The 22,435-nt window shown below is 46.0% G+C and overlaps 3 protein-coding genes across 10 annotated transcripts in view; 2 read left to right on the forward strand and 1 right to left on the reverse strand.

The window, feature by feature from the left end:
* Positions 1-22,435, forward strand: part of LOC100122201 (cadherin-99C) — a 113,154-nt gene that overhangs the window by 33,401 nt on the left and 57,318 nt on the right. For both annotated transcript variants that reach the window (XM_003425467.5, XM_031921693.2), the window contains exon 2: positions 3,365-3,421. In XM_003425467.5, the coding sequence (XP_003425515.2) occupies positions 3,365-3,421 (57 nt within the window). The remainder of the gene's footprint in view (positions 1-3,364; positions 3,422-22,435) is intronic.
* On the forward strand, positions 2,493-3,313 carry LOC107982146. Its single transcript, XM_016989642.2, has 3 exons — positions 2,493-2,625; positions 2,715-2,878; positions 2,942-3,313. The coding sequence occupies exons 1-3, from the start codon at positions 2,608-2,610 to the stop codon at positions 3,201-3,203; spliced, it is 444 nt and encodes a 147-aa protein (XP_016845131.1). The 5' UTR covers positions 2,493-2,607; the 3' UTR covers positions 3,204-3,313.
* On the reverse strand, positions 4,926-22,132 carry LOC103315480 (uncharacterized protein C15orf61). Of its 7 annotated transcripts, none has more exons than XM_008204556.3 (7): positions 19,805-21,656; positions 19,253-19,735; positions 18,667-19,163; positions 18,392-18,597; positions 17,982-18,318; positions 17,487-17,902; positions 16,819-17,126 (listed from the first exon to the last, which is right to left on the reverse strand). In XM_008204556.3, the coding sequence occupies exons 3-7, from the start codon at positions 18,786-18,788 to the stop codon at positions 17,065-17,067; spliced, it is 1,143 nt and encodes a 380-aa protein (XP_008202778.1). In that variant the 5' UTR covers positions 18,789-19,163; positions 19,253-19,735; positions 19,805-21,656; the 3' UTR covers positions 16,819-17,064. The 7 variants fall into 7 exon arrangements, with proteins under 7 accessions (XP_001605715.1, XP_031777586.1, XP_008202778.1 ...); XM_008204557.3 differs by having other exon boundaries at positions 19,253-19,415; positions 19,524-21,656; XM_031921725.1 differs by lacking the exons at positions 19,253-19,735; positions 19,805-21,656 and adding an exon at positions 21,904-22,132 and having other exon boundaries at positions 18,667-18,804.

Consider the following 22,435-nt stretch of genomic DNA (forward strand, 5'->3'; position numbering starts at 1 on the left):
AAATCAGAGAGCGTGTCGCGCCTCGAGACGGTGCACAAAGAAAGCGCGACGCTTGCTCAACGATCGATCGGCAACGAGTGGAAAAATTGCGCGCGAGTACCTCTTGGAATCGCGATTGTTCCTTTGTCTGCCAAGCGAATTCCGTATGCGTTGTTGTTATTGTTATTGCGTTGACGCTCCGTGTATAAATGGAGGGGATTTTTCTTTGAGGGTTTTATTTTTATTTGGTCGAGTGAGTGACAGGGGGGACCATAGCAAAGGCGTGTGGTTGGGAGGCTTTTGAAGAAAATTTCGCGTCGGAGCTATTTATCAGGCTGTGTTTTAGTCCGATGTCACCGGAGTCAGCGTTGAGTGAGGGTTGGGTGTTGTGGCTACGATTGATTTTCTCGCGGAAAAATCCGATGAATAGTCACGCGTGTCCGGATGGAATATAATTTGTATACCGTTGCACAGTCGGCATATGAATTATACCAGGCGACAGAATAGGTAAATGCTCAGCGGAGTCGTATAAGATTCCTTAAGTGATGCTGTAACTGTAAATACATATGTGAGTTTGATGTGGCTTGCGTGGGAAATAAAACAATGTTCTACAGAGAGTTATGGCGTAAGTATCAAAAAGCCTGCAATAACACAAATGCACTGTCCGCATTTGAAGGCTTTAAAGTTCGCGATAGCTGTGTTTGTAGATATGACTATTATTATTCTGCATTAAGCAAGTGAACAATTTCATTTTTGAGCTCGACTGTCCCTGCTTCGCAGTCCGATATTGACCGTTTCAGGAACGAAACTTTTGTAAAAAATATCATATCATCACAATGAAAATTTCCCTTGCTTATTTTTCGATTATATTTTTAAATTTACTTCTTGCATCGCTTGTGAAATCTGAACGTAGTCTTGCTGGATTTATCCTTGCAATTATCTTACGTTATCAAACGTTAAGTTACATCATAAGTATGAGTGATACCAATGATTGTAAGTTCTCTTATAATTGCTATGACATATATATTTTCTTTTTCAATAACATTGTCGTTACTTAAACAGTCACTGAAAATAGTTATCGGGCACTAGAATACACAAGAGTCCTATCTGATAAGTGTGTGTATTCAATGATCATACAAATCGATGAACTCGATGAAGCAATAGACCGTTACTACCACAAAATTGTCAAACCGACTTACATTATCATTATCGAATCGCACGATGATTTCGACAAGTTTGTAAATTTTACAAACGCAAGACCCCAAGAGAGACCCGTCAACTCTTACGTGTGGCTAGTGATATTTAAAACCAACAATAAGTTCTTGCTGGATATATGTGAGAAACCTGTTAAGAATTACTTCAATCTGGTATTCAACGTGAAAATGATGGTGGTTTGCAACAATCCGGATTCAAGCGGTGCACTTCTTATAAGAGAATGGTATTCCTTGTTCCCAGATAAAACTCAACTTATTGACTATGCAATTTGGGATGCTGAAAATTTTACAAAGTTCAGTGATTTAGGATTCTACGAACGCAGGAGCCTAGAAGGTGTCCCAATACGCACTACGAGATTAAAGGTACAATAAAGACGATGTATTGACTACCTTCGATTCATCGTATGGTAACCATTCAAACGTGTTATAGAGTGCAACATCTGGCTATGTCAATGATTTGCTAGAATTAATGGTTAATGTCAGTCACTTTGAGCGAGTGCGTCAAGAACCGGAGCATTTTTATGGGCATTACGATCCTGTATCCAAAAAATGGAATGGGATAATAGAGAAATTAAAAAATAATGAAACGGATATCGGAGTTAGCGAATTCGCCATGACTGACGACAGGCTTGATGTTGTCGACTTTTCGTTGCCCATCCTAGTATTGCCATCAAAATATTACATAAAAAAACCTAACGAGAATGTACTTCACTGGTCAATGTATTTTAAAGTATAATTCATATATTTATACAAAGATTGCGTTACAAGGTTACAAAATTTAATTATTACATTATTTTCAGGCTGTTGGAAAAAAATGCGCTATTATTTTACTAGTGATTACTATTACAGTACCAATGCTGATCGGATACATTATCTTGCATGAAAGGATATTGAGCGGGGACACAAGAAAAATGCGGCATGCTTACTTGAAAACTCTTCCAGATTCTTATTTAGATGTGCTTAGCATTTTTTGTAAAATGCCTTTAACAAGTAAACATTATTGCATTTTAATATTTCAGTTATAACAATAAAATTAGGCTGCATTAATGAAAGTTGATTAGATTTTTCAGATTTTTCATCATTACGAATCGTGTATTTTTCTTTGTACATCTTGTCATTTATAATTTCTTCTGTATACTCAGGAATCCTTACGAGTTATCTAACGATTTTTAAACATTCTTTGCCATTTAATTCCATTGATGAGTTTATAAAGGATGGAACTTATAAAATAGCAGTCATCAAAGATACAAGTGATTACGATTATTTTAATGCACGTATTAAATACCTCATGACAAATTTTTGATATCACTGTGTTCATTTCTAAAAAAATTCTAACATTAGAATATTTTAGAATCCGAAAAATGCGAATCTGAAAAAATTTCTGCTGAAGGATGAAGAGCTTCCAACTTCCGTCATGCAAGCTATAGATATGGTGATCAGAGCTCTTTCGTAATTACGTACAAACAGTATAGAAAACATCTGATATCTAAACGTCTTATAATTTTCTTAAATTTTAATCAGGGATGCAAAAGAGAAAAAACTGTGGTCTTTTTAGAAGACTTCACCCTCAATAGTAATCATATCAAGCTCGGCTGTGAACTAGTGTCATTTGATGAAGCTTCTCTTATGAGCCTATCAATTGCTTACAGAAAGCATAGCCCGTACACGTATTACTTTAATGTATTGTAAGTAGATTCTAAAGGATGTCTTGGTTGAAAAATATCGTTTTGTAACATACTTGATTCCAGCTTGCAAAAAATGCAATCCTATGGTTTACTGCAGATTTTAAGACGAAGAAACGATCGTGTCAATTATAATTTGGAAGATAATTACGAGCCTACCACGGTTTACAGTGTTCTGCCAATATTTGCACTTCTGGTAATAGGAATGTTGCTATCCCTCTTAATATTGATTTGGGAAATTTTTCGTTATCGGATGATTTTACGAAATCACGAATTCGCTAAATCAAGGACCAACTATTGGAAACCGCTTATAAGACCCAATCACTAAATTTACTCATATTTTCTGTATTCAAACCATATGGTGAATTAATAAAAATAGAACGACGTGATTGTTTAAGTTTATTTATAAACATTTACATGTTTCCATATTTATTTACTTTGGACATTTTGGACTTTTGTACTTACGTGTATTTGAATTTTTGTTTTCAGGCTTGCGCAAGGTGGGCCAGTCCCGCGACGAGTGCGTTACCGAGGACAACAAAAACGGTGAGTGGCGCGTATACTTCTCTTCGTTTTCAGCCGTAAATGGTCGAAAAACACTTTTTAACTTTCTCATATAAATTAATAAAACGGAAGGTGGTACTTAATACTTAAAGCTGTGACACGCGTTATAGTTCGATCAGCATCAAGCGGATTTCAGATAATTTCAATTTCGAGCCTGCTAATGTGAAACGCGGAAGCTGTCTAAATGCACGCCTCGTAATGTCTTTTCGTAGTTTAGCATAAATTAACCAGTCAACACTTTCGTATCGACTCGATAATTTTCTTGTAAATAACGTTATATCCCTCGAGTATTTTTAGTTCTAATGGACCAAGCACGTCGAATTCTATCGAACGGAAAAGAAAACAGGCAAAGTTTCTTCCGCAATTATTTTATTTATTTTCACGCGTATAAATCGTGTCTAAACGGGCACGGAAAACATTTTAATGTTATTGGCGGTCATCAAGGAATGACGACGACTTGTAAAAACATCAGCGAGTCACTTAGCCCTGGTACCTATAAAAAGTTGGTTTTGCGTCAAATACACGTATTACGATTCAATTAACTTAAGTGCAGCTCGTTCACTCTTGAAATATAATTGTCCAGTACCGTTTTCTAGTCTCATAGTGGACGAAAGAAAGAATCGTCCATTCAATTAGCCTTTCCTACGCGAAGAATCTTAATTACACCTTGGCGATTTTAAGGTCGAACTCGGTTTCGCGTGATTTTCCATAGCCGCTCCTCGGAGTCGGCGACATCCTCGGCGACATCCTCAATAAACGTCAGTCTTATCGCCGCGAAACAAGCGGTGGGCGTCTGTCGCTTCTAGCCGAGATGTATAAACAAGCTTCTCGAACCTAACCTCCAATCGGGCGACGTAATCTGTAACAGGGTGTACACACGAGTTTTCCCGTATAATTAATACGCGACATTATCATGCAGCGCGGCGAAAAGAGCGTTGAATGGTCGCATCTCGCGTTTTATACATGCGTTTTGTACAAGAAGTGTCTCATACGCATACGCGCCTGACTAATTAGAATATGGACGGCGATAGCCGGTTCGTTTAATAGTCGAGCGATAAAACTGTCGTTAGCGAAAAATTACTCGAGCCTCTCGATTTATTTATCGCTGCTATCGTTGATTGTGCGACTTTTCACTCCCTTCCCTAATGGCCTAATGGCTGAGCGAATATAATTATGTGCGTGATTGGATTTTCCTCTTATTTTGAGGTTAGGTCGTCGCTGTACGAACGATTCTAAAATCTCGCGGATGATTTTGAAAGGAATGGGTTGGGCTAATTATAGATGCTGCTCTCAGAATGTAAGTAGTGAAAGTCAGTCGCTCTAGACGCTGATTAATGCTCCGATAATACTTTATTAGAGATGCTCCTACGTGTCATATGTAATTACGTAGAGAACTGTGTGTTTTTGAGAGATGACGTTTCGATTTTTCTCCTCCGACACTCCTTCGACTTTTATTACTGTTCAAATGAATGGAGGATAGACAAAATCTTCTGTACATCGTTTATTCCGTATACAACAATCGATATAAAATAAAAATAACAACTTCTTCAGCTCAATACTGCGAGCCTTTATCTTCGGGCAGCAGAAAGAATATGGTCACATCGCCACTAGGCGTTTTCACCACTTCCGAATGCCGAATCAGTATTGTCGCCGCTAAGCCGTACATCAAGGTTGGCAGACCTGCAACCCAAAGAAGAGACGATTAATAAAAGTTGTGCGCGAGTCGACCAGCGACGATTTAAATACTCGAAACGTTTCCCTATTAGCAATTCATATGTCTCTGCGTTCCTTACAATCGCGCCAGGCTCAAGATGAGTCACGAAACAAAATCCAAGCACCGAAGATGCGAGGCTGCTTTTGCATGTAAATTTTCTCCGCGCAATTACAGCGCTCGAGAGTATTAATAACGCGAATAAAGTGAAACGATGTTTTGACGACTCTCAAATTGCATAAATAAACTTAACGACTCACTAAGGATGAAAAAAAAAGCGCCAAAGGGTGTAGGAGGCGACGTCGTAAAGAGGCCGCGCGCGAGAGACGCTCGAAAGAATCCGAAATAGAATTTAACGGCGTCACGGCTGGACTGCGCCGAAAAGACTTGGCGCGCACGAGGAGCCTTTCAAAGAGGATCGTTTGGCGCTTGAATGAATTGCAAGAGCCTTGTTCCTTTTATTCGCCGATATTGCTCCTCGTACATTTCCCCTTTCAATTTTTAATCTCCCTGCGCGCGGAGTAAAAACTCGAGTGGAGCGCAAGAATTAAGCGAGTGAAAAGAGTCTGTATATGGGATACTTAATTTATACAATAACGGGCAAAAAGTCGAACTTTTGGTTTCTTTAGAAAGGTGTTTTTTCGAAAAGAGAGAGAGTATAGCATTACAAGAGCCGAGAGCGTTAAAAATATCCCGTGATTGTATCCTGTTAGTCCGGTTCTTATCAGCTCGTTCGTTTTTCTCATTAGCGTCCCCGATTCTCGCAGATTTTTTCCGCTCGACTCGCGAATAGCTCTTATTAAGTATTATCGATGTCGAACATCGGCGCTAGTAAAAGCTACGCGGCCTGTCAGTGCACTATGAAAGAAAAGTAAATAAATAAAACGAAACAATTCGCGAGTCACCTAGATTGAGCATCTTGATCAGTCTGAAGAAGCCGTCCTCTATCTTGAGGTCCCGGTGCGGCCTCCTGCTGCAGTGGTACTTGATGTAGGGAAAGCAGCCGGTGCGCAGCACGTGGTAGTTGCTCTGGCCGACCGGCCAGTTGAAGTGCGACATGGCGAACTGGTCGTTGCGTACGTCCCTGTAGCGCACGAAGTACGAGGTCCAGGGCGGCTCGCCGGTCTGCTCGAGGTAGCTCGTTAGCACCTGTTTGTTGCACAAGACCACTTACATGGAGGCATGCGATATTGTGATGGAAAAAGCGATACTTCATACCGGTGTGTCGCGCTTTTAATTGAGCTTGCGTAAGTTCTGTTTGAGAAACCGCAATGTACGTTCGAGAATTTTCACGTGCAAAAAGGACGACTAGCCCACACCTACAGGCTGTCAGTATCGAGTTTCAGAAAAAAAGCTCGAAGCCACGACAGGTGGCGTCAATTATTTTCGCTTCCGCCCCTCGGATGTGCGGATGAATTACGGCGCCTGGACGACGCGGCGCTAATTCATATACGGGGATATAATTTACCGCGCTCGCGGCTCCGAAATCGCGTGGTCGTAGCGCGAGAACGAAACAAAGCTCGCTTTACGAGCGACGGAATCGATGATGGAATTACACAACGTCGCCCGAAAAGACCATAGCGCGGATATACAATTAATTTTGAAATATCACTCCCCCTGATTGGCACAAAGAAATACTCTACTCTTGTTATCCGCGCCGTAAAAACTGCAGCTGCGACCGGCGAAGAAAGTGGGAGGGAGAGAGAAAAAAGCTCGAGTTATTGTTCGGCGTCGATTTGAAATTCCAGCCGCGATGTAATGGTCTCGCTGGCGCACGGGGATTTCAATGCGCGACCGGTCGTTACATAAATGCACATATCTATTATACGCTCGGTCGGTCGGCGCATCACGTCGTTATCAGCATATTATTAACATTAGCCGAGGAATATAGCTACACATGCAAAATGTCACTTCGGAGGCGTGGGTCCGTTAGGTTCAGCCGTACGTGCCCGGTATAGCATTAGCCGGCGACAAGTCATTACCACAGCCGGCGACTTCGTGCCTGGCGACGTATCGAAATTAAAAATGCACGTACGTACCTCCGAGGACAGCGGCTTCGTCGCGTAGCCTCGCGAAGCCAAGCTACTCCTCCCGGTGACCAGCGCAGCGCGTAAACCTGTCATAGCGTTGGCTGCTGCGGTCCTGGAAAACAAAAACGTACATATTTTACGCTCATTGTTTCTTCTCGAGCTATAGCTAAAACAATTATTGTGCGTCGTGCGGCGGCGCTAATAAAATAAGCGGGGATAATGGAATATAATGTTCTCCCGCAGTTTAAACTGCCCATTGTCATTCGGAAGAGCATCTGTAAAGTGGAAAATGCTCGTTTTTCCCCGTTTTTCTTGCGCAATTGTACTCTACTGAATCCTCGACGATTACACGCGCTCGTAAATCTTCGGGCTTTCTCTGCCCGCGGTGATCGAGTATGCTAAAACGCGTTTTTTGCCGGGTTGACTATAAAAAAAACGCAGAAGGTTCACCCACCAGCTCGTAGCTAATCTCTTATCGGCGACTCGCAGCTGGCCGGACTCGCCAACGCCTCTCGCGACATAAACACGTTAGCGCAGCGATAATATTCGAGGGGCTAACCTTGACATTTCGCGCGTGCCCAGTTTAGAAAGGCTCGATACTCTTATGTATGTGTATAACACTTGTGTACAAGACACGCGTATACATAAAGAAAGGCTCACAACAATACGAGGCGTTGGTCCATTGTGTCGCCCTTTTGTTTCCGCGTACTGCTCGTTATTGTTAATAAAAAAAACTGCAATCCCGTTACACCTCCTCCAGCTGCAGTCAAATCAAGGTGCTACCGATCTTCGATAATCGGCCGGCCGATCGATCGATCCTTTAAAAAAAAAACTGTAGTGTGTACATCTCCGGTCGCGCCAAATATGTAACGTGCGCGCAAGGCGAGGAGATACCCACAAACAACGCCCAGCTCATCAACGTCTCGTCATCGCATAACGAACCGGCGCACCGGAATTTTCTATCGCGCGCGCATCTCATCTCTCTCTCGGCGCATGTATATATAGAAGAGAGCAAAAAGTACCTTTGAAATTGAATTACGCGCGCGCGAGTCTCGTTACGGTTAGTCCCTCGAGAAAAATAACTTCGACGCGATTTTAATCACCGGCCGTACGTGCCCCTATCTACACATACACACTTGCGGTCGCTTCGAAAAAAAGGTCGCCGCGGCAAGGTCGGCATTGCCTATAAATCACCGGCTAATAATGAAAATATCTTTTTCGCCGCCCTTCGCCTATACGTGCCGGGAGAGTATGTTATATGTACACACGATTAAAAAGGATGTAATTTCAGGATGCGCAAGACGGATAGGACGCCGCGCGCTATGGGAGAGGGGATTTTTCCGTCGCGAGCGGGGGGACGCGTGAATAATCGCCGCATTAATTACATTATCCGGTAATCGAGTTGCCGGAGAGAGGCGCAGGTGTTGGGATGTTAATTTGCCTAGGAGAGAGAGAGAGAGAGAGAGAGAGAGAGAGAGAGAGAGAGAGAGAGAGAGAGAGAGAGAGAGAGAGAGAGAGCTGAGACTTTTATCCGCGAGGTGTCGGCGATCGTAAACAGATGCATTAGTCATCCGGATTTTTTGGCGCCTCGTGTGCTGTTGCAGGGATTCGAATGCGAATTCGCGCGCCGTTACGGGGATCGATTCCCGCGTAAGACTCGAATCCCCATTGTCCAGCAGGGCAGCTCTCGACTCGAAGCACGTCCTATGCAGGTATATAGCGCAGGGCTTAATTACGCCGGCGTCGTCGCATCTTTCATTTTCTTACTCTCGCGACTTGATTTACGGTTATGAAAATGACGAGAGATAAGCCCCGACGACGAGGCGACGAGCGAGAGCCAGAGCTCCTTTTTGCGACGCTCGAGCGCGACTTTATTTCCGAGCGCAGATCGTTTCGCCAGCAAATTTATACGCCGATAAGCTTTATTACGCGTGCTTTACGAGGGGCCTGGTGGAACTACTGCTTTCTCGACTGTCCGCGCGCGTGTGTGTGTATTGAAATCGCGGCATTTTTTTCCTTTCTTCTCGCTACTCGAGATTTTATCGCGGCCGGTCACTATGTTCGGAGCGGCTTCCGTTTATTGCCGCCCGGCTCTCTAATTGCGCTCGGTTATTTATAGCTTTGCATTACCAGAGCCATCCGTTCTAAAAATAGCCGTGTACACTCGCGATGAAATTCAAACATACGCGCCAAAAACTCACCCGCAGCGCCGTCGGATCGCGCGCCTGCGCCCGGCCGACTGGGACAGCTGATCGCATCGAATGAATCCTCTTTCGCTCTTGGAATTCGCGCGTACGCACGGGCGACGCTCTGCCTCTCTTTCTCTCTCTTTCCTGGGGAACCTTGACCGCGCGATATATGCACTCGCGAGAAACGTATACCTGCGCGCGTGTATAATTCACGCTCCCGCCGCGGCGTGTGCGTCCGCCCGATAAGTACTGCGCTCACTAACGGGGTCAGCCGCGCGGGATTGTCGGCTGGGACGCATGCGCTCGGTGCGCTTCTCGTGATGTAATTGTTGACGATGCCGAGATTTTTCCTTTTTTTTCTCGTGGAATCGTACTTTCAGGGGTGATTGACCTGTTCGTCGAGCGATTTGGATTTATCGAGGCTAACGACGCCAGTTGTATATAGTTTATATTTTCATCCGCGCGATAATGTAAGAAGATGCAGCCGCTGAAACTTTCAAGACGGTTGCGCGGAGCGGTTGAGAAATGCGGTTAGTCATCCGTTAACGGGAGATTCGATTTTTCAGCGAGCTACCGCAGCCCGCAGCGACGGCGGAGCTGCTTTGTGGTCGACGCGATAATGTATATAGCTTGCGCCCTTCCTTATCCCTTATAACTCAATCTGCTCTTCTTCGCCGATCATCGTCTAGTTTCCTCTCCATAGCCCGGGAAAAACAATCTGCATCCATTAATCCAAATTCCCTGCATCGCGGAGGAATTTCCCGATATACCCTCTGCGCGTACACAACTCGCGCGCGCTATCATCAATTACTCGGATCTTCTTGCTCCGAGCTGTCTTTCGACTCGTGGAGGGGATCGATAGACACGAAGAGGCGAAACAAAACGGCGAAAAACTCGAGCAGGAAGATCGGGAAGAGGAAACACCGCGCGGCCGCTGCAACTTCCAATTAATCAAGCAGACGCGCCGCGGATCTTGATGTACTCGCCTGACGCGCGCTAACTAGAGGCACTCGATCGTCCATCAATACGTCGTTCATTATACTGATGCCTATAGCTATATGCAGCAGGTCTCGCTTCGTTTACGACGTCCGAAAACGAAATTTCGATGTTATACTCGGGGAGAAAATTTTTCTCTCGCGTGCCGGCGCTCATTATATACCCGTGAGCGCATGGAAATATACGGCGCAAGCATGCATGCATGTACGAGCGCGTGGAATTCGCGAGGACATCCTACGCTGGATGTGTAACGGGAATCGAGCAGTGCACCGGCTCACGATTCGCTTTTGCGATTATCTGGATATATAAGAAGCTGCTCCGTCGCTCTTCCCTCATTGTTTTTCCTGATTATCGATGTACTGTTAACGGCTTTAATTGATCGTTGCGTCATTGGGAGGAGGTAGCTACTTTTCATAACTTTCTCGTCTCTCCCGAACTGTATCGCAGTTTCTCACGACGTCGCGATTACGCAATAGTTTTGTAGCCAGCTGAGTACAATCGAATAATGATCTTATTAGGATGGATAATTAGATCGTTAATAATGCCGCGCAAGGCGATGGAGGTTTCAGGGGAAAAAAATAACGGCTTACATATCCGTAGCGTAGAAAGCTCGACGTTTACTTATATGATATTCGTCGGTATATAATAGTCCTTGTAAGGCAGCCGGGTGTATAATTTATCCCATTATGCAACGGCTTTTTCTCTCTCCCTACAGAGCAGTATAAATATCGTTAAAAGTTTTGTAACGCGATCGCCTAAAATCGATTGAGAAATCCTCGCGCTACAATTTCGCGAAACTGTGTACAACTAATAATCATACGCCCAAATCGACGAATTCCTCGTTCATGACACTTACAATTCACCGGCCGTAGTATAGACTTAGCGCCGAACCCGCAATTTCGCGCACATCCAAATTCACTTGCGCCCCCCTTTGAAATTCCGTCTTAACGATCTCGCCGCCCGACGAGGTCGGCGAAGATCATCGTATACGTAACCCAGTTATAATCTCTCGCGAAACGTCCACCGCCTTCGCGCGCAGGGCGAAATCGATTTCCCAGCTGCAGTAGTGCATAGTCGGAGTGATTAAGAGGCAATCCAGCAGCAACAGCAGCTCTCGCAATAATAAGTTCGACCGCCGCTTTTGACGCGCGCCAATCCATCTCGGCGCGCGGCCATTGTGCACAAGCTGCACTTTGCCGCCGGGAAATTACCGCTGCGACCCAAATCACTCGCCTCTGATAACTTGTAATACACACACACACACTCACTCGCGCGGCCCACGATTTTTCCGCAGCCACACGCACACTCCCACGCGGCGTCGAATTAAAATCCCTCGGAACAGTATAAGTGCAGTGAGCGGCTTCCGATGCTTCCCTCCGCGGTGTTATTGCTTATCTCACACTCGCACACAACAGGTAGTGGTGTAGTGGCTAGGCCTTGATTGAGGAAACGTTTTCGCGATATTACGTTGTTATCCAGTAGTGCAGCTCGATTTCACTCGCTTCCGGGATGCGTCTTCTGGGATTTTCGACTCTGCGGAAGTGCGAAGGAAATGTTTACACGTTCGACGATGAATATACACGTGATGATCGATGAGTTATTACACTATTGTCTCTCTGTGTGTTGCAAGGCAATTAGCAATTCTCAACGCTCGAGAGCGAAATTAGACGTTTCGTCGCTCGTTTACCACCTCCGACTTCCTGCGATCATTGCGGAATATTGACTCCTCCGGCCAATAAGACACTTGCCAATCACGCGAAGCTTGAGTTACGAGCTGTATTATGATTCAGGCGGACATTAATAGTTGCGTCGGAAAGTCGTTTTTTCTCCTTCATTCTTAGCAGCTTCGCGATTGTAAAAGTGAAGACAGGCTAGGAACTTGTTTTCTGTCCGCGATGAAATCATCGCTATCTCGTCCGTCGAATGACTCGAACTTCGAAAATCTGACAGTTCATCAAGAGCGAGTGATTCGCATTCATCGCATCCCGCAGAAATTCGAAAGTGTACTCGTCGAGTGCGACTTCCAAGATCCGAAAAACGCTCCAACGCTCTAATACTATCGAATGAAGCCAAGACAAAGCGGAGTAGTATAGCCACACACAGATAGACCGCAGTTTACGACTTTCTCCCTTCCTCTCTCCCTCGCGTTTCGAGTGCGGCGCTCGCGCTATTTGCCTTCGCATACGTAATCCGCGGCCGCTCCTAAAGCGCCAGCTCCATTGCAAAAGAGCCTATCGGCTGCATTGTTTCCTGCGCAGCTCGTGTTTGCTCTCGAGACTCGCCGAGATATGCACATGACTGAGCTCTCTACTCTCACTGCGCATCTCGTTCCTCTCTTGATCCCCCGATTAATTTGTCGGAGAGGTTTTTCACAAGCGCTCGGTGCTGTTGATTTTGCGCGAGTGGGTTTCTCCTCTCGATCGCTGCGGTGACAAACGCGTAAGTACACAGCGGTGTCGATACCGCAGCGAGAAGCGAAAGCTCTAATCGGCGTGTGTATGAAGTCAAAACCGCAGCGGGGCCCGTAAAACTCCCGTATAACTTTCGAGCATCGTGCGCTTGACACGAAAACCCCCATCTGCGCGCGCGCACGACTGCGTGAGCCCGAGGAATGCGATTGACCTCTTGAGTCGATGCCAGGTCGCCGTGAAAGGGCTGGGATTTATCGCTGCAGCGGCGAAGAGTTCAAACGTCTGCGCGCGGTCATGTAAATGTGAGGTTTACGGCGGAGGAGGTCTGCATTAGCAAATAGTAGGTGTTCAATAATTCAGGACACCTTTATGAGCGTCGTTATATTCGTGGGACGGCTTTCGCTTTATTTATGCCCTCTCGATTTGCCGGAAATTTCGCGCCAGCATAGCAGCGGGCTATGATAGAGACATTTCGAAATTCATTGTATACCATCTCGTCGGGGCTTATTGAAAAGCCATATCGGCGAAGAGTACGCGAGTCGGCGGGTCTTGTTCGCTCGTCCGCGTTTTTATCCTCCCATTAACTCATCACCTGCAACAAGACTCGGATCGTAAGTGCGCTCTCTCAGCGAAAACGTGATGTTTTCGTCGATTATGATTACACAAGCGCATAAAAGCCGCCTCCGATTGATCGGCGAAGCCGAAGAGCCTTTGTTGGGAAACGTTATGTTAAACACCGTGATTACTCAAATTTCCCCCTGCGATTCATCGACATAATTCGATATATTCCAGCTCTCTCCCTCGACTACTGGATAAATATCGAATTAACTTTAAAACGTCATCCTTCCCACAGAGCACTTTATACATTACGTTATGTGTATCGCGTTCAACTATCGGCTAGTCCCCGGCGCCAATTAGACGCACGAAAAGCCTCGGCGTCGTGATGTGTCCCGCACCTGTTGGCGCGTTCTCGTGAATCACGAGGCGAGAGCGCCGCCGGCTGCCATAAACGCCGAGTGCGCCGACCTCTGGCAGCTCATCAGCGCACACGGAGAACTGGTTGCCCGCTCCGTGTCTGTACGTAGTGACATGTGTAGCGGTCTTACCACAGCTCAGTCAAATCAGCGATAAAATTTTACGAATATCGAGGCCTGCAATCGGAGCGCGGGTAATTTCCAGTGATTAAAGCTGGCCGAGAGAAAAAAATCGAATCGTTATGCGTGTGGCGATGAAAACTCTCCGACGTATCAATCAGCTCTGAAACGAGAGCCCGAGCGTCCCATATAGCCTGGACAAACAGCCGAGAACAAAAAGAGAGCGAAAAAACGCGCGCTCGCCCATATACCTTAATCATCGAGCTTATGATAATCAATGAACGCGAGAGCTGCAGCAGCTACCGCCACGCCCACCCCGGGAATATTCTCTCAAAAGTCCGCAATTAGGTAGCGGCGAGGGGAGATACATGTATAGGTCTATATCGTAATTACGGATCGCGCTCCTCGATAGGCCAACTCTCGCGGGCTGTGTGTTGTACGGGCAGATCTGAAAAAACTTGTGCGCAGGCAGTGTTTTATTTTTTTATCTCTCCAGCCAGTAATGCACTTGACTCCTTTCTTTTTCTCCCTCCAGAGTAATAACGAATTAGTGCGAAATATAAATACAATTCGATTACGTCTCGCGCGTTTATCACGTCGCACCCACGACCGTACCTCCGCACCTCGTTCCGTCGGAATTTAACGGCCTTGGGGAGAAAATAAAAAGACGGCGATCTCATCATCTCTCGGCGTTAATTCGGCGCGTGCCGTTATGGTCGCGCGGCAGTAGCGGAGATCCTTAATTAATTGCCGCGAGTATACACAGCACTATAGCCGCGAACCCAATTATCCGCGGCTAAGTATAACAGTCGGGCGAGCCCTTTTACGCTCTCGACGAAAGCCGGGTTGGCGAGAGATTGATCGATCTCCTTTGAAATCTTAGACCGGTAAACGTGAGGCGAAATAAATTTTTTAATTGAAAAATCTTTGAGTTCCAATATCGGCTTGTTGATGCTACTTTATGATAGAAAAGAGTCTCGATGAAACTTTTATGAAAGCGATAAAAGAAAAAGTTCGATAACAGAGGCTTTTAGAAATTTAATCGATCGCCATCTCGAACGACTCTGCGGAAATAACAATTAATCGTTTCTCATTCATCATCCGATTCGACTGCGTTATCCTAATAATTTTTATTTTTCCTTTAAGGTGAGTCCACTGAAAAATCCATCCGCACATCGACAGCCACACGTGAGTACGGAACGAGTCTAATCAATCGCGGCGCAGTAAACAATCAAAGCCACAAAAATCGCGTTCCCCGCATAGCTACGTCAGGCCATTCCTTCCGAGCGGACGATCATCAATCCGCGGCTGGATGGACGGTAACGACGACTGAAAAGTTTGCGCGAGCTCTCCATCCATCCTTTAAACGCTGACGAGGGCACGAGAGGGAAAGGGAGAGTCATTCTTCGCTCTCCGTCTATCCATTGCTTGTGTTTCCTCCCGCTGCTTCCTTCCTATCTCTCAGCGAGGAGCTTTTCACCCGACTCTTGTGTGTGGGCGAGTATATCCAGTGAATTTTTATGCCAACAGGCGAATTCGAAGCTTCCGAGCTGTTTTACACTTTCTAAGCAAGGCTCTTCTCCGAAACCGTAGCGCGAAAGACGCCTGAATTGTCCGCTCCGCGAGCAAGGTGCTCTCGCGGGAGAGTTCGTCGAACTCGTGTGTGTTACGCGATGACGTGCGCTGCCCGTGACGTGTGCGGAAAAAGGTGACTCGATATCGCGAAATTTTACTTTCCGTATGGGAGATGACTTCTTGACGAGTACAGTTATGGCGTTAGCGATTCGATAAAAAAATAAAAAGACAACGTGTTTACCAACTCGGAATCCACCTGGCAACCGAGTCGACTCATCAAACGACTGGCTGCGTGAAAGAAGAATCCGCGAAGCAAACCAGATCTACACTCCTCGGAAGCCTCGTCGCGCTATCGACGTGCAGGGGCTCTCTCGTTTATTTATCATAATTAAAGAGATTTAACGTCAGCCGATCGCCACCAGGAAACGTCCGTCTTCGCGTGGGCTGCGCTGCCTACGCGCAAAAAAGGGACTCGAGAGAACTAGTTTCACGGTCGGGAGAGAGAGAGAGAGAGAGAGAGCTTGCGGAATGAGTTGTCAATGCAGGCGTGCTCTGAGAAGTGGAACTGGAAGTGTACGCATTGGAAAAATTTCGATTTGATGTCAAAAGGTAGACGTCGTGTCGGATCTCGATTTTTTTCGTCTCACTGGCGAGGCTTTTATTTCAACTTATTTTTCTCACGACTAATTTCTTTACTATCAGTTGTATACTTAACGCGGACCCGCATGGAGCGTAAACTGTACACGGACACTTTCTAATGCGACGGTATATCAATTTCTCCTCGATACGCTAGCTGGTTTAGCGGAGAGATAAGAACAGTTTTCGAAAAGCCACAAATTTAACAAAAAAAAACGCCTTGAATAATCGCGCGAATAAATATCGAGTTACCCAACAGAAGTAAAAGTCCATACGTAACTCCAAACACGCGCGAGAACAAAGTCGAATCCTTTCCTGAAAACCGGCGAAACTATCAGCGAACTACGTCCAGTCTGACGCGCACAGCGTCGCACGAAGCTAATCATCGCTTCGCGAACTCCTCCGCTTCCGAAAGTGCCAGTAATGAGCCTCGCTCGCTTCAATACTGCCCCCCTTGATCGGAGCCTCCTTAGCGCGAGCCATCAGTAACAGCAGCTCCTCTCAACATCGTCCGGCTTTGATTTCCCTGTAGGTGCAGCGGCAGAGACTTAGTTGCCAACACACAGCACTTTGATCCTTCGATCGACGCCGCGCGAGAGCTGTTTGTATGCTCCGAGTTCGCGAGGACGCTGCAAAGTGACGACCCGACTGATGGCTTCGGATGCCTCGCGGGGATAAGTGCTCCTGGAATGTCGCTGGGTGTCGCGGAGAGGAATGAAAGAATGCGCTCTCGAAAGTGCTGTATTGTATAAAACGCTTTTATTTCTCTAATGTGATGTCGTCAAAACGTAGAAACTATAATATTGCAACTAGGTCAGGTCCTTTACAATTGTCACAAAGTCGATAAAATGGCAATAAAAGGAGATCGTGTACAAACAGTTTCTCTCCTAAATACATGATAATAATAATATGTACAATTCGGTGGCAGGCCGCGGACAAGCCGGCGTTAAAAATTAATGTAAATCAGTCTGACTAAGCGCTCCTTAGTCGTGGGTTAAAATCAATATCGACACGGCCAGTTCGTGCAGCATCTTCTGATCGGCATCTGAAAGAACGAAAACGGAGAAAAATGTTTATTGTACATAGCAATTACGCTGTGTGCCATGAGTGGCGCTTATTTCTGATTATATAATGAATCCGCTCTGCTAATTAAAGTCTATGTATGGCCTAAAGGAAGTATTCGAGGCGCGCGCGCGCGTTATCAAATACTGGAATATCTTTACGCATTGTTGCTCAAGACTGAAAGTAAAATTTATTTAAATTGGATTCTACGCAATATTAATCACACTTATATTTGACGAAACTCGAAGCGATATTAAATTCTCGCCGAATTCTACGCTTTCCCGATAGAATTCGGTCGACGCGCGCATTTTGCAGCGAACATAACCTAAAAATCTCAACTCACCGTCCTGTCCAGTATTCATCCCGATATAATGAAGGTCGCTTACGTTGAAGAAGCCCATGAAAGTTACATTCGGAAAGTACTTCTTGACGATGTTCATCCAAATTGTATAGTTGCATTTCTCGCGGAAACGTGTCCAGTGTTCGTGTACACTGTTTCGGGGTCCGCAGATCAGACCCTTGTTGCATCGTTTGAGCTTCGGCTTCAGTCCTTTCGCGAACTCGGCCACATCGCTTTCGAACCCTGATACCCTTTGGTTCATTGCGATGACGGCCGAGTGCCTTTCGATACCCGAGAAATTGATGGCGACGCAGCCCTCCATGCCCATGTAGGACGGATACTCGTCGCCCAAGCAGTCGATTATCTTGATGTAATCCGACGTTGATCCGCCCCAGACTGTGTACGAGTTCGGTTTGAACCTGAAAGAACGTGAAATCCAGATGATTAGCCGTGTGTGATGAGTCCGCTGCAACGTTCCGCCGATGGCGCCCGACCCACTTTTTTTTTATGGTGGAGAGCACGTGCTCGTGGATGGTGTAGTAGATCCTGCCAAAAAGCAGTATCGTGGACTCGCTGTTCCAGTCGTCCGGCATGATGGAGTGGACGACCCTTTTGGCTCTCTTGCTGGGCCGGTCCGTGTGAGACGCGCAGAAGCCAACCTTTATCTGGACTTGTCGGAATTTCGGCAGCAAGAAGGCGACGATACCGTTGGTCTTGGCAAATTCAGCCGACATACTCCGCGGGCAGCTTTTGATCTCTTCTGCGTCCAGCATCGCCGCGTCCACGGCGATGATCATCAAACGACCCGGTAAATGAGGCTTGTACGCGGTCATCACTGCGCGCAAGAGAATAATCAGCCTGAATGTTTCCAGAGTTTCAAGAACATCGCCACACGTTTCCCTACTTACAGCTTGTCTCGACGTTCAAGTATATCCGGGTACGGGGCGTAGGTCCGCACAACATCAGAGTAAACTCGGGCTTGGACCTCAGTTCATTGGACGCGAAGAACTTCGGCCCATTGGCGTTGGTCAGTCTTGAGTCGTAGGTGTCCGGTAGCCGGACTATCTCTGGACCGCGCCTGGAGAACTCCAATTTCACAGCCTCGTTCCAAGCCCTGCGAAAATTCCCGCATGTAAACAGTGTAAATTTGACTTTCGATACACCGTTAGTGCAGGACACCTACCTGGAGACTTGCGCCGCTCGGCACAGATCCCTCGTGTTGAGATATTGCAAGATACAGTCCATCGCGTCGTGGAGGGCGAATTCCGCGCTGATCTCCTCCTTTTGCTCGTGTTCGGGGTCCATCGTTGCCGAAGGCTGCCTGTTTATTTCAGTCAGAAGTTAGGATATTGCTTCTCGCCGATCAAAGCGCCTGCGTGCCGTACGAGCGACGTCCCTTTCAAACTTTTCGCGAGCTTCGGACGATACCGAGAGAGAAAGTCTCAGCGTTGCAAGTGACGGAGCTCCACTAAATTCGAATTCCGAAACGCAGAGCTACGGAAGCAGTTCTCGCTCTAATTAGCAACGCCGTCCTCAAGGGATCGTCGGTCAAGAGCTAATAAGTGCACAGTGTGGGCGGAGTCTATAATCCTATAAGTCCGCAGCGCAAATTCGTAATGCACTCGTCATCGCGCGCTAATGAAGTTTATGGGCGTCGGTGTGGGGGAGGAGCTGCTCCGTCTGGAATAAAGGACATACTGGCAGCAATTCAAAGACATAATTACACGGTGCATATCGGCTTTTCGCCGAGATCGTTAACCATCGCTTACTCAGCAATTATACGACGATATTATTTCCCCGATGAATCGAACCTTTCCGCACCCGCCCTCTCTAATTACACTCAGGGAAAGAGAGAACTTTTTCTCCCGAGTACGTATAGCGTTTGGATCTCGTTGTTTGCACAGAGAGACGTTAAATATTTCCTCGAGCGAGCTTGAAAAACAAAACCGTGGACTGTATGAGCTCCTTTAATCTCTGCACGATGATGGACTTATTGTCCCGGATTACGTCGTTTCATTTGCATGTGAATAGAACAAATACTCGAATCTGCTATGGAGCCCGTTTAAATACACCCCCTGCCGACTCGGGGTCTATTCTCTTTGCCGATTCGCTCGAGTGAATACGTCGTAAGCGCGCGGGAGCTGTATCACAGAGGTGCGTTTTCCAGTTGGACGAGCCCGGAAACGGCGACTGTTTTCGTTAATTGCAGTTTCCCGGTAATGTGCCTCCGAAGCCGCTTTTATTTTATTCCACTGCAGGTGTTATTGATTGTTATACCGATTCGCAACGCCGTTCGTTAATTTAATGAAAAGTCTGCGCACTCATCGAGCCTTTAATTTCTCACGTGATTGAAAAGCACTCGTACACGATCCGGTCCACGACACACTTACGAGTTACATCGCTTCTTCGCGCCGCGGTAGGTCGGCTTTTCGAGGTTACCAGCTAACCAGCGCGTGTGAGAGTTTCGGTAACCACGTCAACGCGCGAACTATCGACCAGCTTCACTGCTATTGTACGATTCGCAGTCGAACGCATTCGCGAAAAAAATTCTCCATTCTAAAAACGACCTCTCCCGAAAAAATCACGTTCGCACGGAATACATTTAGCCCCGTAAAAGAGAGAGAGAGAAAGAGTTAAAAATCCACACAACAGCAGTAGCAGTAGCGCGAGCGCACCGACCTCGAACTCTTTTCTCCCCCCTTCGCTTTCGTCGTCGTCGTATAATATTTTTCATCTCTCGCCGGATGGAATGAAAATGCCGGCACGCAACAATGCGCGCATCGCCGAGCTGCTCCATTTTTGCGCGTCGGTGTGGAAAAAGCGCAACCGCGAAATTCTATGGTATTACATTCTTTTTATACTACCCTTCGCGCGCCGTTTTCGTTGATAAATTGAGAAGAAAAACCCGCAGACACTCGGCTGTACACACTCGAGCGCGGCGCGTATCGGATAAATCATAGCGAAGAGACGCGCGAGCATGAGAGGGACAGGATCGAGAGCCGTGCTGTGGCGCTGTGTGCTTCCTAGTTATTAATCAAGATGCATCGAGCGACTGTTATAGGCGCGCGAACGGTTTTCAGGAACTGCACAAGTGATGCGATAAGTTATGGCATTCAATGCAAATAGCCATCGTCTGCGGAGTTCCGAACTTCGGCTGGAGATGCCTTGAATTATGGAGGACGAGTAGACTGGAATGTCGATGGCTGTGACGAGTGCAAGATCGGCGAGCGAGTTTTTTTTACGGTGTGTGAAAGTCGAATAAGTTACGTCAACCGGTTGCAAACCACGCGAAAAATTTTCAGAACCTCGAATGCGTAGTCCGGAGGATGGGCGGAAATACCCGCGAACCGTGTTTTGCATGTTTCCGCGGAAAAGCTCGAACTTTCTTTTATGCAAATATATCTGCGTACGCGCGCGGTTTAATGACGTCGGCCAACGAGTCCTCCCGCGCTTTCCTTTGCATCGTCGCTCGGAAAATATTACGAAGACTCGTTTCATATGCATGACACACCGCATATTATACGTACGAAGCCGTATATGAATATGAATCTCGAGGTGGAGAGCAACCCCTCGTTAATGATTCTCCGAAGTATTTTTTACCGCGAAAAAATGTGTACCTCTTATCTGATGTCAGCTGGAAAATCCCGGACAATACAAACTTTTTACTACACCATACAAGAAGAGCGTCGCCTCGGAGTCGCCACAGTTTCCGCTTATAAATAAACTCATAGCCCGCGAAAGAAGAAGATCGAGCGCGCGCGCAGTTATCTCTCCCTCGGCGGCGCGTCGCGGAAAAACGCATCCGAGAGAGAGAGACTGTTTCTTGGTTATATGGCTGCGGGCTGCAGCGGAGCGCTCGGGGCCAGTAGTGCAGAGGCGCTTCTTGCCCTCGAGATAAGGTCGCCAAGCGGAGCGAAGTACCTCGGCTGCTCCGCCAAGGCCGGAGCTGCATTTGCATCGCGTTTTAGAGCGTCGCGAGGGTTATGGGGCTGCATAGCCTTTGTTCGAGCGTCTGCTTGCGCGTATTTTTGTTTGGTTGTTTTTAATTCAATGGACTTTCCGACTACTCGACTTTTTTGGAAACGATGTAGTGCTCTGCTTCTAGAGTAGTTCTCTTCAAGTCTTGAGAAATATATTCGAATTCACGAGTTTTTATTTTTAACTTCGAGAAAAGTCAATGAAAATATTTTAGAATTTACGAGTTTGTATTTTTAAATTATTGGGAAAATTAATTTTCTAACTAAAAGCCTCTTTTTTGCCTTTTTTTTTATTTACGAATCAAACAATTATATAATTTTTTCAATTACTTTTGCGTTTCGATGTATGCAAGTTTTCAGAACTTGTATGCATCGAAACTCTTACTGTCAAAATTTTTGAATTGTAAACACATAGAAAATAAAATATTTCAGAGTGTACGTACGTTTTTCTCTTATTTTCCCAAATATTATTATTCTTTGCACACAACTCGTAGCTATCTTCGCATTTTAACACTGGATTATTGCTCTCTATCACAGACAAATTTAAAGCACGACAGTTGAGGTCGAAAAAGACGGCGGATCACTTAAACTATAGCAAATAATACTGTCACAAACATAAACCACGTGTACGCGTCTCACAGCTGTTCGCCATCTTAGATGATGCGCCTCCGCCAGAGTGACGCTTCGCTATATAGATATACTGCCGCGTTTAGCTGCTGTGCGCATGCGCGCAGCGTCGCGTCATTCGATCCCAGGTGTTCGTAGGTATATATAGATATAGCGCGTACGCGAAGACCTTGGATGCACGCTTGGAAGAAAATGAAAGTGCAAGAGTCGATGAATAACATTTTTTTCAATGAATTTTCAAAAAATAATAATAGTTAATTGTTATTTTGAATTCTAAAAGTAAAATAATATTTTTTTTGAGTTCAAAACAAAGATTTTTTTTATAATAATCGAAGAAAAAGTGAATAT

The sequence above is a fragment of the Nasonia vitripennis genome, chromosome 1 (genome assembly GCF_009193385.2).
Source record: "Nasonia vitripennis strain AsymCx chromosome 1, Nvit_psr_1.1, whole genome shotgun sequence".
NCBI lineage: Eukaryota > Metazoa > Arthropoda > Insecta > Hymenoptera > Pteromalidae > Nasonia > Nasonia vitripennis.

What these genes read in the sequence shown, in the direction of transcription:
- LOC107982146 (XM_016989642.2), top strand. An exon ending in ACGTATTACTTTAATGTATT is followed by an intron (nt 2,879 to 2,941) that starts GTAAGTAGATTC and finishes ACTTGATTCCAG; the next exon opens with CTTGCAAAAAATGCAATCCT.
- LOC103315480 (XM_031921725.1), bottom strand. Translation starts at nt 18,788, where the DNA reads ATGGACCCCGAACACGAGCAAAAGGAGGAGATCAGCGCGGAATTCGCC. An exon ending in CTCTCCACCATAAAAAAAAA is followed by an intron (nt 17,903 to 17,981) that starts GTGGGTCGGGCG and finishes ACGTTCTTTCAG; the next exon opens with GTTCAAACCGAACTCGTACA. An exon ending in GATGAATACTGGACAGGACG is followed by an intron (nt 17,127 to 17,486) that starts GTGAGTTGAGAT and finishes TCGTTCTTTCAG; the next exon opens with ATGCCGATCAGAAGATGCTG.